The 15,749-nt window shown below is 40.5% G+C and overlaps 1 protein-coding gene across 3 annotated transcripts in view; it reads right to left on the minus strand.

Moving 5' to 3' along the window:
* MAPRE2 (microtubule associated protein RP/EB family member 2) overlaps positions 1-15,749 on the minus strand; it is a 156,141-nt gene that overhangs the window by 47,033 nt on the left and 93,359 nt on the right. For all 3 annotated transcript variants that reach the window (XM_074987201.1, XM_074987199.1, XM_074987200.1), the window contains one exon: positions 565-710. In XM_074987201.1, the coding sequence (XP_074843302.1) occupies positions 565-710 (146 nt within the window). The remainder of the gene's footprint in view (positions 1-564; positions 711-15,749) is intronic.

A 15,749-nucleotide genomic window follows, 5' to 3' on the forward strand; every position in this document is an offset into this window, starting at 1 on the left:
TTTATCTGTACGACGGTGCTTTTTAAAACAGTTTAACATTTGGAATAAAAAGGGGTAGAAGCAGGTTCCAATGGTTAAAAATATACAACTCTTCCAAGCCTACCTTGAGTGAGTAGCATTCAAACAACTGATACAGAATGACTGTTGCTTACCTGTATTGTGAATTCTGGGGGTCACCACATATCACCCTGAGTTTTCCCCTCATCTTATGAGGATCTTAATTTATTTTAAGAATCATCCAATGAATAGCATTTTATCTTGAGGCTCTCTCTCAAACTTGGACCTATGTTGATTCCTGACCAACCAAATATTATGGGCCCAATTTTTCATCCTGACCACTCCCTCTTTTCACATTTTCTCCCTGTGCACCTAAATACCCATTTTTGATGTCAAAATGTAGTAAGAACATCTACATACAGAATTAGGATGTCCAAATAAGGCCGTGAAGTCTGAAAAACTGGGTTTAGAAATTTTGATTTTGGTTCCCAACATTCAGTATACTCTATATCCAGTACAGAAAATGGATTTGTATAACATTAAAATGATTTAATGTTAAAAACATACCTTATCCACATTCATTCTTTTGAATGATGCTTGCAGAAGTTTGAAGTTGTGAATATATTCATGCTCCAGCTTTGCCTGAAATTTTACTTTCTTCAAGCTAATGCACCCTGGGAACAACATGTCCATGAACTGGCAGTAAGCTGCTCCTGTACCAAGAAAATGCATTAACATTAAACTTGATGCACCCAGCCATAACTAAGTGACATTTATAGTCAAAAAAAGAGAGTAACCACACTGAATAGCTACTGCTGTAATTCATTTCTAGTGCCATGTACCCAATGCCTATCTGTCCATCACATGTTGAATAGTGTAAGTGGCCTATTAATATCTCTATTATCATCATTCAATCTGGATGCACCAAGTAATGTTGTGTAACATCTGAAGGATGACCATGACTGAGGAAAAGTAAATCATTCTTCCATTTACAAGTGGTATTGTACTGATGTGGAATCCCTATTCGAAAGTGTCTTTATAGCAAGTAATGAAGTTCCAAGCTGTGAGTTTAAACGAAACCCACTTAATAAATGTATTCAGGTCCCCCTACCCCACCAACTTCCCAAAGCTGGACGAAGGGAAAATATTTTTATTTCCTGGAACCAAAGAAGTCAACGTCATTAAGATACAGGAGAGCTCGCTCAGTTCTCAGCTAATCTTATATGTAACCATAAGGGCCCATCAAATCAGGGCTTCGAATGAAACAGAGCAAAAACCCAGAAGTACATGAATATAGGAATACATGAGCAGATTTAACCAGTATTGCCGAGGTCCTCAACTTTTTTTTTTTTAAATAAAAGAAAAATGAACATGCTTTATTTAAATTTTTTTTTATAAATAGTGTTATGTTTATGAAGTTAATTTTTATTTCAGATTTCTTAAAGGAATTATTTTTCCCATTTAATATTTTTAGTAACTTTTTTAAAATGGGAATTCCATCAAGTGTATTTTTTCCTACATCCCTATAAACTCATCATTTGCTATTTTTTAACAAAAAAAGGACTAAGGTCAATTTGGTTTCCAGCAACATTTTCTTCTAATTCTCAAACCTTAAGCATTGATCTAACAGTGGCAAAACAGAGCACTACCCCAAATTTCTCCATTTTATCTCTTTTTTGAGAGATTTATTGAGAAACAATCCTATTACAGGCTTTGTTCTATTTTTCTGGCTCATCTTGGTTCATTCAGCCTCTTTCAAAATTCACTCAGTTATGTCAATTTCAAGCCCTGCACTTGATTCGGTGATCCTGTCTCTTTTCTGTTTGGTTTTAGGAGAAGTAATCCCGTTCCAAGCACATCCCATTTTCCTGGCACAACCAAACAATTACAATGCATTAAGTTATGATAAGAGGAAGCTGTGTATCAAAATTTGGTGTTCCTAGTAAACAGCCTGGAAACAAGAGTTTCAAGAATTACGGCATCTAAGGCCATTTCTCCTCACCCACCTATCTGAAAACAAAATCCTGCAGTTTTTTGTCCCTAAAGCTCAGAAAGGGAACATTTGGATAAGGAGACATGCAGTCACTTCACTGGCCATAGCATTCAAATATTGGGCTTCTCTTAGTGCTGCCAGTTTTAATTCTTTCACAATAACAGGATTACGAAATTTAATATGAGGGTTCAGTAAATGTAGATGCCAGCCACAGGGGATAAAAATGTCCAACTACACAATTGGACAGAGGTTTTTTTTTTTATTTTTTTTGCTTTTAAAAGGTGATCTGACTAGGAATATGTAGATAGCACTTCATTACACCAAGTGACCTTTCCCTTAAGAGAGCTTTATGTCCCAGCAGCACTATCATTTATGGGCAAAAAAACCTTTTTACTATCAAGACATGAAAATGTCATGACATTTTGGTGACAAGTGTTAAAAATGCAGAGGGGGGAAATGGCACATGGGGAAGGGGAGGAGAGAGAGAATAAAAAACAACCCAGTACCCCACTATAGTAACATATTTAAGGTCAACATTCTGATGTAAAGTAGATCAGCCACCTATACCTGTGTATGCATGTCAGGTAACTGCACATTAAATGTTAGCACAATAAGTTTTATAGTCTCAAAAGTGCAGTTTCATGCAATCACTGATGTAGGGGGTAGTCCTAACAGGCACATCTTGGGTTCCTGCATTTGACAATTTGGCTTAATGTCACACAAATAATCCAAGATTTAGCAGTTGTCAGAAGTTTTACAAATTGTCAAAGGTGTTGGGATCCCAGATTATCCTGTTTATCTAGAGGACAGATACCGCTATAGCTATCTGTACTTGGAGTGCACCACATTCTGTCACTATCCCTCAAATGTGTCATGCAGGGCCCACTATCCTCTCTATTATCATATGAAGGGAGGCAGAGACTGTCTCCATGCAAAGGGGGAAAAAAAAAAAAGCTTGAGATAGAGTCACAAGAAAATGAGTTACATAAGCTACAAGGAGGCTTTCATGTGAGTTACTGTCAGAGCTGTGACAACAGCTAAGAATTAATGCTTGAAACTGTTGCCATTTTTTAATACCCTCTTTGCACAACCTCTCTTAGGAGGCATTTTTACACTTGCTAACTTTGTGAGTGGAATTTATATGAAGGATTTTAATTTCCAAAGGACACTTTTTACCTAGCTACTTAATGTCTTTGATGTGCTTTGGATATAAAATACAGAACCCCTGTAGAACAGGAAACTTACGGCAAGATAAAAACTTCAGATAATGCAGGTGCATTATCATGAAGAAAACTCCATAAAGCAGATGAACTGCACAGCACTTGTATTTGTATTGCATAAGGACTAGTAAATAAATGCTCACTAATAAAAGTGTGTGAAATATTATTGCTGAAAAGGAAAACAGAGTGACAGAGCAGCACATATTTTGACTCCATTATAATGTATTGTTTATCACTGTGTGGATTTTTCTCGCATGCAGTGTTACTCTAGCCATGTCAACCCCAGGAAATTAGAGGTAGTAGTTTTTACTGGACCAACTTTTGCTGGTGAGAGAAACAAGCTTTTGAGCTACACAGGCTTCTTCAGGTCTGGGATATGTATGGAGTACGCCACAGCTAAAGGTTAGATTGAACAGACAGTTTAGTGTAAGTAGATTGCACATATTTGAATTGACCATTCATAGTGAAGTGGCCCACTGAACACCTGTATTCACAGGACCCAAAAAAAAAGTACCTGTACTCATAGGACAAAAAAAAAAGGGGGTCGGGGATTAGTGGCTAAGACACTGATGAAATAAAACAGAAGTCAAGCCATCTTTTTTTTAAGCCATGATTTTTAGAACCTAACAAAATTACAAATTTAAGCACCCAGCCTCGTGTTTTGGAAGTGTTGTGCAGGTGTCTGTTGAGGATGTGGATGAATAGATTGAACAAAGTGATAACTCTATATCTGACCTGAGGGATCATTTATGATTCATGGCATAAAGAGATTTTGCTCCAAACTCGCTGTCTCCAGATCCTTTCCCTATGAGTGTCCCTGGTCACTCAGGCTGGGTCTACACGCGCCCCTTCCTTTCGAAAGGGGCATGTTAATGAGGCGATGCAATGAATATGCAGCACCTCATTAGCATAACAGCAGCCGCAGCGATTCAAAAGTGCAGCTTTTTGAATCACACACCGCCTATGGAGATATCACCTTCTGAAAGGACCCCCCCCCAGTTTTCAAAAGCCCTTCCTCCTGTCTGGTGATCGGAAGCAACAATTATTTCAAAATAACGGCTGTTATGTCTAAATATCTTTGCTGTGCATACATATCCTCCTTATACAACTGCTTGTGCTCAAAGATTCACAATATTGAGGTTCACACCACTTTATCTGTGGCTGCCATTTTGTAAATATACATGTATTTGCAAAGTCATCTTTTACTGTTTCTGCTGGTAACAAATTCCTTTTGCATTCCCCCAAGAAATGGCTTAAAACGTTTGAAGCCCTTGTGATGAAGCAGCTCTCTGTTTCCTTCTCCCTCTCATATTGGCAGCTGTTTTTCCTGTATTTCACATCAGCAAGAGGTTCTGTGAAATACCAAAGTGCCATAAACCCTCAGGAACACGTTACTGTGCTCACCTGAGCTGTAAACACCAACAGCAGCACCAGTTGCCGCTAAACTGCTCTACCTACAATAAGCTTCGTTACAGTAATAAATACAAAAGTGAAGTAGGATGGGCCAAGTTTGATGTCAAAGACTAATTCACATCAACTCACGACCACCAGCTGATGTGTGTTAGGAACTCTAGAAAACAGAATGGTGTCAGAGCTCAAAGATGTCAGGACAAGTATCATGAAGAGATCTCAGACATAGCTATGTGGTATATATCCTGACCACTTGGAATGCTGCTGTCTTGCTGGAGAATACATATTGGAAGTAAGAATGAATACTATGTCCCTTTGCTTCCCAGCACAGCCATAGCTCAGATTATTATTTGGTCCTGTGTGCCTAGTTAGTTCAGTCACTTTCACACAGTGATGTGGCAAGGGACTCTGGCAGATAAAACTGGTCAAATATTAACTCTCAGACTGACTGGCTAAAGTTAACAGAACTTCAACCGCATTAAAAGGACACTAACAATGAAACTATTCTAAAATATCATAGCTATTGTACAATTTACATTAACAAGGCTCCCACAGCTGATTTACCATTTGTCATTTACTTTATCTGAAAAAGCTGAACTTTTAAAAATTTGCTCTGCTCTAGTTAACAAGCATAAAAGTGGTCAGTCAGTCTCTATCCAGCCACAACCACATCAGAACTGTCATTTCTCATGGTTAATCTGCCTCCATCTACTCCTGTTATAACCTTTTTTTTTTTTTTGGAAAATATTACCAGGGACTGCACTTTTTTAACTGAAATGATAATTGGCAATACAGCAATCAAGAGATTACTGAATTTTGTACATGCACCAATGATAGAATAAGAAAGTGCTTAACAATTAATCAATTCTGAATTTCTCTGTAAACCTTATTTTAGTTTTTTTTTTCTGGCATATTGATATGGTCATTGACTCAAATATTCTGAAGCTAGATTAAAGAAAGTATTTACAAACATGGTTATTTTTACCCAATCAGTCAGTAGAAATTGTATATCCCTTTTAAAATTAAGGGGCAAAATAATTAACTGCTTTTTGTGCATAGCAGTAATGCCTGCTTCTGTTGCTATATACAGCTGGCAGAAAGACACTTCAAATTGTTTTAAGTACTTATATTTAGAAGAAAATAACTAGTTCCTCATTCAGTGAAGTTATAACTGATGGGTTTCTGTAGACCTGAGTCAGGCTGACATGACAAAATATTACTGCTTCTGGCCCCTTAGATATTTACAAATATTTTCCTCCCCTCCAAGAGGCAATTCCACTATGATTAAGATCTAAAAGCCCAGTATCACTAAATCTTCCTAACCTGGTTGTGGAAGTGTGTGCTGAGCTGCTCTGCCAGCCAGCCTCTTTACACTGACACTTTTTCTTGGTTTCCTACACAGATTTTACTTACATAGCATGCCTCATATGTGAATGAGAAGACTACACCCACAATGCTAACCAGGATGACAACAACTGTGGTAGGAAAGGGAACTGGACTCTGCAGCAGAATAAAGACACGGAAAAAGAAATTGCTGCTTGTAGAAGTGTCAAATGATTAAATTTTAATTAAATGTTTCAGTCCATGCAGTGCTAAGGCTGACATTTGCTACTGACTGTGCATAGCTTTTAATCAGATCGACAGTTAAAATAATGTTAAACGGTAGCTCTTAGTAAAGCTTTCCAAGCTGCTTGCATTCATTTATTTGAATATTCAAGTTTTTCCTTCAGCATAGCACATCCTGGAGCCTCCTCTTTCTTTCTTTCCCCTCCCCCAATGAAACAAATCTACACTTTTTCTGATTGAGGGATGGAGCCTTATTTTTAATACAGCACAGAATTTTATGTTCTAGGATTTAGCATTTCAAAAGAACAATCATTAACTCTCACGGACACAACTGGAGCAGGTTTGCACAGATGTCACTGAAGATTACAAAATCTTTATTACTGATGGGCTACTTCTACACTAACGACATATTTTGAAAGAAGCTGTTCCGAAACAACTTCTTTCGAAAGTGTGCATCCATGCACAAAAGTGCGATCTGCTCTTATGAAAGAGAGCATCCACACTGTCCCTGCTCTTTCCAAAGAACAGGCCAGGGAATCAAAAAGTCAGGTGTCATGAGACTCTTTTTGGGCCAGGGGTGGGGGTTGGGAAAGAGGGGACCTGCTGAGCAGCTACATGTAATTTTCTTTCAAAAGAAGTTTTCGAAAGGGGGTGCTCTTTCTGAAATGGGAAAGGAAGAGCAATTTCGGAAGGAGCACCACATTCTTTCGACTTACTTTCAAAACAACACTGTGTGTGTAGAAGCTCCATGGGATCTTTTGAAAGAGCCCCTTTCTTTCAAAAAATCTTCCAAAAGAACTTGCTAGTGTAGATGCAGCCATGATGATCCAAGTTCCGTATAGATAGAAATATTGTACCTGCATCCATTTCACAAAAACGGTCTACAGATATCAGCGTACACAGATAAGGATATTCAGCCATAAAATGGATAATTCACAGGATTTGTAGGGCTCTAATTAGGAGGTACAACATGGAAGAACCCTGCTTTACTTTCAGGTTCCATTCTTAAGGTGCAGGATCAGCAGAGAAAACACACTGATAGGCCTGGGGGAATTCTGCATTGGTTGCATTTGAAGACTTAGTAAAATTGCAGAATTCCTCCTGGACTGATACTGATAAAATCACAACACCTGGCAGTGCCTTTCTACAATCTCACTTTTCAGACTAACTTAGCCCTGCAGGGGAACACAAATAAATTGTTAACTAATGTCAGAACTATGGTAACAGAAACTTAATCCTGAACTGGCAACTAAACAAACAAACAAACAAACAAACAAACAATCAGAAGGGTAGCTGAGTTAATCTGTATATTCAAAAACAACAAGTAGTCCTATGGCACCTTATAGGCTAACAGATATTTTGGAGCATAAGCTTTTGTGGGCAAAGACCCGCTGACAAAGTGGGTCTTTGCCACTGAAAGCCTAAACAAATAAGGAAAGGAACAGATTTCTTCTAATATGGTGGGTTGTTTACACATTTTAATGTGTTTAAGTGACTTTACAGCCTAAGACCCATTGACTTATAATGAACGCTATGTTCCTAAGGGGCAGATTCACGAGAGCACAAAGGAATCTGCTACTTCGGACTACTGATTTTCAGAATCAGATCCCACTGAAAGTCAAAGTCCACAAGCCATAGGTACTAAACTTGCTAAGTACTTAAGTTTTCATAGTAAAACTCCCTGGATGCTTATATTTCTGCCTCTGAACATGTGCAGCACAGCCCCCTGGAGGTATCTGGAAACCTAAGCTCTAGAGTAAGTCATAAATCAGGGAAAGATGCACATTGTTCCACCTAACTCACCTGCAGGAGCCAAACAAGCAAGCACACACTGACCTCATCTACAAGATCAGGTCCCTATAGGGCAGCTTACACCAAGCAAGCTGGGGGAGAAAGGAGGAAGAGCTCCCTTATAACTTTTAACTCTGCACTTAGGGTACTCACCTGGGATACGGGAGACCCCAGGTTCAAGTCCCAGAGCTATCTAAAGATGAGAAGATATCTGAGTAGGGATTTGCTGCATCTCAGGGGAGTGGCCTAAGTAATGGTCTCAGAGATATTCTGATTTGGGTGCCTTCCTCACTGTCTCCTGTTGATGCTGATCCATATGGGACAAATAGTGAATGAATGAGAGTCTGGGGGAAGAGCATGCATGCCAACGACTCTGTAGACTTGTGGTTAGAGCTCTCACCTGGGAGTTAGAAGGCTTCTGATCAAGCCTCCCTGCTTCAATGAATTTTAAAAATTATTTATCCACAGTGGGAAGGCCTCATCAGGTGAGACTGAGGGATGCGCACATCAGAACAGCCGAGCTGAGTACCCTAAGCTCCAACTGAAAAGTTATGATGGGCTTTGCTCTCCTCTTCCTCTGTGTCGTGCTGAAAATACATAGATATCTAACGCCAGAGGGTTTGCAGCTGAAAATTCCAAGCAGAGGAGGACACCCTCATTGCAGCCTGGACTTGGGAACAGATGTCCGGAGAGGGGAAAGACTTAGTGCACACCCTTCAACATGGCTTCCCTCAGGCAAGAAGCCACTCAGCATACTGGGTTTTGTGAATTTTAACTGAGTCACCCCTTCCTTTCCCATTTACGAAGGAGAGAGCCAAGGCGTGTAACTCTGACTTTGTGAATCTCAATGATGTGTAGGCACCTAAAAGTTAGGCCAGTGTCACTACACCTAAGTGGCTTTGTCTGAAAATGGGAATGGAATGCTTTAAAAAAATTTCTCTTAACATCTAGATTTTTAGAGAACTTTAGGTATTGCTGTCCCTAATTTAAGACCTAAAGCTATTTTCAAAATAGATTTAGGAATTTAGGAGCCTTCACAATTGATGGGATTTAGGTTCTTAAGTGCCTAAATCTGTTTAAAAATAGACTGATGTTTCTAAATTAGTTATTTACAACACTGAGTACAATTCCTAAATGGTTTTAAAAATCTGTGCCTAAGTGTCTCCATATGGTCTACAAATAAATTGGATACTTACAGGCTTTTTTCTTTAAAGTTTTTCAGACAATCTGTAAACAAACAATTAACTTAAATGCAAAACTCTCAAAGTAAGAATAACTTGGAAGTTGTGACCATCTTACAAATACAAAATTTAAAAGGTGATCATCTTCATGCTTTACTGCAAGAAGAAAATGGGCAATAAATGCACAAAGTAACACATTCAAAATGAAAGCCCAGCACTCTGTTGATATATGAGCCATTAATATCCATCATTTTTATGGATGGAAGGGTTTAATGCTGATAGGAAGAGACACACCTTGTGTGTTCATTGATGGGCCAAAAGCAGCATCTTGTAATGAGTACGTATGACGTAATAGTTTCAGTGAGAATAGGAAAAAATGCAGAGTACAGCAATAACAGTTTTGGAACTACACAGCATTAGAGGCTTAACTTTCATATTTTTAGAGACGTCCTAAAATTGGCTCCCTGAAAATGATTTTCATCTTCCTATTTTCAATGGCTACTCCGGATATTAGGCATCAGCTTTCGGGCTCTATGGCTGCATTTACACTATGAGACAAGTTCAAATTTTAGGCAGTTAGCTTGATATTAAGGTGACTGTCGTCACTGAAAATACCATTAGCTCAATTTAGGAAACGCTAATCTCGAGATTACAAAATCGCAGTTACCTGACAGGTGTAGTGTTGAGCTTGAATTCAGGAGTTTGATTAAAGACGAATGTGGAAGTGCCACATCCTCAAATTGAACTGATTAGCCTCCAGAAGTGTCCCCTATCTATCCCACAAAGCCATGCACGCTGCACCTGGCTATCAGCTCCCCACTGCTCGGGGGAGCTGGGAAACTGACCAGGATGCTACACACTCCTGTGGTGGGGGGGACCAGGCACCTAACCGCTGAGCGGCTCAAGCTGCGCGCGGTGCCAGACACCCATGGGCAGGCACCCACCCCATAGGCACCCTTGGCCACCTGCGAACAGGCACCCTCAGCCAGCGGGCTGCAGGGGTTTGGTTTTGTTGGAGAGGGGTTTTGTTTTGGGGGGAGGGGGTTGGGTGTAGCCAGACAAAGTCTCCCCCTTACAAGCCAGCTTGCTCACTGCCCCCCCGCCCCACTGAGGAGCCTCACAAGCACACAGGGCACGGAAACGGCTGCTGACAGCACAGTCTTTGATGCCTCTCATTGAGGCCCAGATGTGCTAGCTCATCATGACCCTGAGGAACAGAAAACACAGATAGAGGGCTAGCAGGCTGTCAACAAGGGGTGGGGGGGAGAACCTCAGGAAATCACCCCAGCTGGCATCGATGGATGTGATGACCACACAGCCATCCCAGAAGCGGAAGTCTCCGCCCACACAAAAAGAATGTCCTGTACTCCCACATTGCTTATCTCCTGTCTTACAAGTGCAAATTAAGTAAGAATTGCCCTTGTAACAAACTGGCGTCACAAAAGGCAGACCAGTACGATCTGGCAACTTAGATAAGAGAGAATACGTAACCTAAAAGGGGTATGAAAGGTGGGCCCAGCAGAACTCTAACTTTGAGTGCATCTTCACCAACTACCTGCTGGTTGGGTCAGGTGATTGCCTCCCGAGGTCCGCAACTGGGGACGCCCAACCTCGTATTCGTCTTTCCGTGGAACTGAGTGACCGATCCGGCTTGGCTACACTGGTATCGAGAGACGCAGAGAGGGTAAGATATACCCATGCAAGGTCTCCTTTTTTTTGTGCACAGTTAAAGAATTAGAGCTCTGTAACTAGATGTTGTTGTATCAAGATATCATTGTGTTAGATGGTAAGAGATATCTTTGTATTAGATTGTAACGTAACTTGTTAACACCTGTACTTTGCTAGCATATAAGAAGTAGACAATAGCCTTTTGTAACCGCACGCTTATAACGGTAGCTTAAATAAACTTGTAACTAGTTAAGATCTAAGCCTGACTGCTGTTACTCTTTGTCACTGCAACACAGCCGGCACAATAAAAAGAACTTTAACCATTTGGTTACCACAGCCTGGCCATAGATGAGAGTGCTAGGAGCTCCCTGCTCTAACAGTAAAAAAACTGGGTTGTTTAGGACCCAGGGAATACCTCACCACACATTACCTGGCCACCGGCTAACAGTTGGGGTGGCTTTTTTTTTTTTTTTAAAGGGGAAGTTGGGGTGGGACTGGGGTAGCCTGTGAGGAAGACATTTAACAGACTATGGGGAAGAACGGACAGCCCTATTAGTCCATTAAAAGGAGAGTTTACTGTAATAGTGGGAGCTGGGAAATGGGCCAGGGCTGCTGTGCTGTCAGTTTCCCAGGTCCCCCAAGCTGCTGGACCTGGGAAACTGACAGCACTGCTGCTCCTGGCTCAGAATGCAGGTCTGAGGGAACCGTGGGATAGGTTCCCCGAATGTGCTGCTGCAAGTTGATGTTTGGTGGTGATTTCAGTGTGGAAGCAACGTGTCGAATTTGTTGGGAGCCTGTGGGAAACGAGGATACTCAAAATCGAATGCAGAAAAAACAGCACTATAAAATCAATCTTAATAAATTCTAATTTATCTTGTAGTGTAGATGTAGCCTCTATAAGATTTAGTTAGCTAAGAAATCCGAGGAAAAGCAAGTAGTTTTTCCCTTAGCTTTGAAGAGGCCAGTGGAATGTTTCTTCTCTTCATGTGCGCCTTCACGCCACTCTTATGATTTTTTTAAAAAAATCTTTAGGCCTAGTAGCATGAAAAAGTCATCTTAAATCCATCCATATGCTTAGGATTTATTATAATACATGCAGTCCCCATCAACTAATAGAAGTTACTGAATGCACATCAAAAACACATAAGTGACTTAGAAGAATAAGTCCCATTGAAAAGTCAATGAGATTTGTGCTTCTAAAAACACAGGTGCTTTTGAAAAATCTCATCCTATGTGTCTAAGAATCTGTGTGATGCAATCCAGGCATCCATTGTTCAACTGAATGAAATAATACAGTTTGGATTTTAAGACCTCAAATTCTTCTTTCCTGTTAGGCTCAGGCATCTAATATTATAAAAAAAATCCTGCTGTACTGATTCTGAATTTATTCTCCTGTATAAAAGTACATTTTAGACATTTTGCTCTAGACAATGTTTTTCATTTTAGCTTAAAATATCAAGGAAAAGAGAAATATTCGTTCTCAAAAAATAAAGAGCAAGTAATGAGAAAACTTTACATGGGTAAGAGGCAATTCACCTTTAAAAGTGACTGTGCGAAAAAGAAAAGTAATTTTAAACAAATGCACAACCTTGCTGGCTTATTTTTAAAATAATATTCCTTCTGTGTTTCTGCTGAATTACTTTGAATGCCAATGAAAGAAAGTAACTGGTGAGTATCAGCTTTGCAAGCTTCCTCATCAAGCTCTGCACATGGTCTTAAAACATGACTGTCAACATCCACTGCTAATTTAATGCTGAAAACATCATATGGAAGACATTAAGAAGTCACTTACATTGAAAGCCTACTATGCAGCAGGATCTCAATATAGTGCCTTAAAACATGGTTCAATTTCACCATGAAGACAGGAGCAAACTATGTTTTAATCATGTTTTCAAGCCACAATATAGCCTTGACTCTGTAGGGCTGTGGTGTGATTAAAGAACAATGTTGAAATATGTTTTAGTTCTGCCTGTACGACCGTACCAAACTGTTTGGGAACAACTGGTCAAACAGAGCCCCACAGTACAGGCTTTCATAGCTTGCATGGAGGAATCTTATTTGGCTTAAAAATAAAACCTATTAAGCAACACGTACTTATGTAACCTTTTCCACCAATTAAAAATCTATTAGAAATTTTAAAGCAAAAAGGAGCACATCCCCCTTTTGTATCTAACCATAAGACAGTAAAACATACTATTTCCCACTTGCGGAATTCCACAAGTAAACTTCACCCCCAGCCATATGCTTATCTTTTGTTTAACGAGTACTTTACTTACGAGTACTTGCTAAAACGAGGGACATGCCCACTTACCTTTGTTCACAAAACAAGTGAATTTCCTCTGCTCATGTGAGCCAGCCGTGGGGTCCCTGCCCGGGGTGGGAGTGGGGGGCACAGCCAGCTCCACTCCAGCTGCAGGGTCCCTGGCTGTGGGGGGAAGGGGAGGCAGGGAGATCTGCAGCCCTGGCCCAGCCCATTCCCAACACTCGCCCTGTGGCAACTCCTCGTGCACACCCCCCCCTGCACCCAGCTTGCTCCCAACACCCACCCCAGCCCATTTTCTGAATTCCCCAGCCCGCCACATCCCCCACAGGTATTGCTGCTACAGCCTGGAGGAACAAGCTGTCACCTCCTCCACTGGAACCACCACCAGGTTTTAACCCTCCCTCCCGCTCATGGCCCCAAACTACCCCCAGCCTTTAACCCTCTGCAACCCACCCCCTAACCCAAGTTTCACTGACCTTTCAAAAGCAGCGCCACACACTGCCAACTCCTTCCTCCAAGTTAGGAGCACTAGGAACCAATCAGAGACTTTTACATGTATTTTAATTGTAATTTAGTGTCCCTCATGAGTTTTCACCTACGAGCAGAAAGTTGGGAACCAACTGTGCTCATACAGCAAGAGATGAGTGTATGCACAAACGTGGCCACCACAGTGTGCTCTAATGGTACACACACTCGTGTGCATCAAAGCAAAGAAAGCATTAGAAGAGCAGATTCTAAAAGTCGAAGTTTCCTCATGTAAGAGCCCTGACAACCTTTCTCCTTATGTGAAGGCTAAATGAGCTTTAGCTTAAGCACTTCTGCTAGTTTTCCATTATGGTGGTGTAATGTCTGGGGAAAAGGCCATCCCCGGCAGGCCTGGACTGTATGAGAAATGTGCTGAAAACACCTGGTAACTGTAACAAACAGACTGCAGCATGAAAGTCTCCCAACACACCCCAAACCTCCAGAAGTAACCCCGGCTGAAATGACTTAATTCAGATGTTACTTGGCATCCATGGACAAAGACAACAGTCTGAGCATCAACAATTTTTATAGGCAGTTTGACAAGAAATGTCCTCAGAGTGGAAAGGACTTGCATAAACAGTCATGTGCAAAAAACAAAACAAAAAACACGCCCCCAGGCCCCAAAAGATTGGCTAATCACTTGAAATAAACTTCCTGGTCAAGAACTTGTGGATCCCATGGTAAAGACAGGTGCAAAAGTATAAAAATTCAAAATGTGCATCAGCTTTACTATGTGGACTCCCATCCAAAAAAGACAAGGACAAGACTATTTTACATGCTCACTTCATTTATGTTAAAGTCCTCTCCATTTTCATGTAGCCAAGGCATGACTCATTCAAAATTCAACACCAGCAACAAAAATACATTCACAAGCAACCCCATAGCAAAAACCCAGACAACTGTGCATATACCATGAAGGAAAAACAATTGTAGTCAAGGAATATTACGAATAAATCTTATCTGAAACATATTTTTTCTCATTATAACAATAACTCGACCCTCGTGAAAAATATGACAATAGAGTTTGCCTTCAATCTGAACTAACAGAACTTAAATAAAGCTGCTTATATGTAGGGATCCCAGCCTTTTTTTTTTTTGGTACAGGGGAATGACAGTCTATCTAGTACTGTAGATATTCAGGAGCACATTGTGACAGTAGCATGACATGCTATGATGACACACAGCGGAAGACATGCATTTTCATATTCAACTTAACAATAAAATGCAATATTACTCCAACCTTTTTAGACAGGGATCAAGAATGACCAAATCTGTACAACCTCCTCCAAAGTTAAGAGAAATCTGAGGCTTTTTATATGTTGGGAGAATGTTTCCTGACTAATATTACCAAAGCTAAATTATGAGGGTTGCCGACTAAATTTAGACTCTCCAGGGTTGACTTCATACATAACCTAGTCCTTTTGGCACACCACTACTTCAGCAGGCATTTTGAAAGCACAGGGGACACTATGCTGCACTCGACCTACTTACCAAGGACAAAAAACACACAGAAGACTCAAGATGAATACAAATACGGTGCAACTGCAAAAACAGCCTCCTCTTTGCTACTTCCCCTCCTAGCTCCATTAATCTAACCTGCTACAAGCTGGTTTCTGTACAGTACACACACTACGGAAGCCGCTACTTAACAGTAATGAAAAAAAAAAACATCAAAAAAGAAACCACCAGCTTTCTCTATTCTTTCTTCTATTAAAGAGACGTCTCCACAAGCTTTTCACTGCAATATTAGTTTATTCAGAACACAAAATCTTTTCCTAAAGGCAGACTGGCATCGTATTATTTTTCCTTTATACTCAAAGGGCTTGTCTACACTACCACCTTCCTTCGAAGAAAGGATGGTAATTTGGGTGTTGGGAGTTTACTAATGAAGTGCAGCCTATGCACAGCAGCACTTCATTAAGCAAATTACCCTCTCCCCCGCCCCCCCCAACCCGCAGCAACTTTGCAGTTTTAAATCATGCACAGGCAGCACTTCATTAATAAACTCCCAACACCCTAATTACCATCCTTCTTTCGAAGGAAGGTGGTAGTGTAGACAAGCCCAAAATGTTTAAACCTGCCTCTGATATATATATGCCTTACTTCAACATATCTATGCCATTATTTCAGCCAGC

Source organism: Carettochelys insculpta, chromosome 2 (genome assembly GCF_033958435.1).
Source record: "Carettochelys insculpta isolate YL-2023 chromosome 2, ASM3395843v1, whole genome shotgun sequence".
Lineage (NCBI taxonomy): Eukaryota > Metazoa > Chordata > Testudines > Carettochelyidae > Carettochelys > Carettochelys insculpta.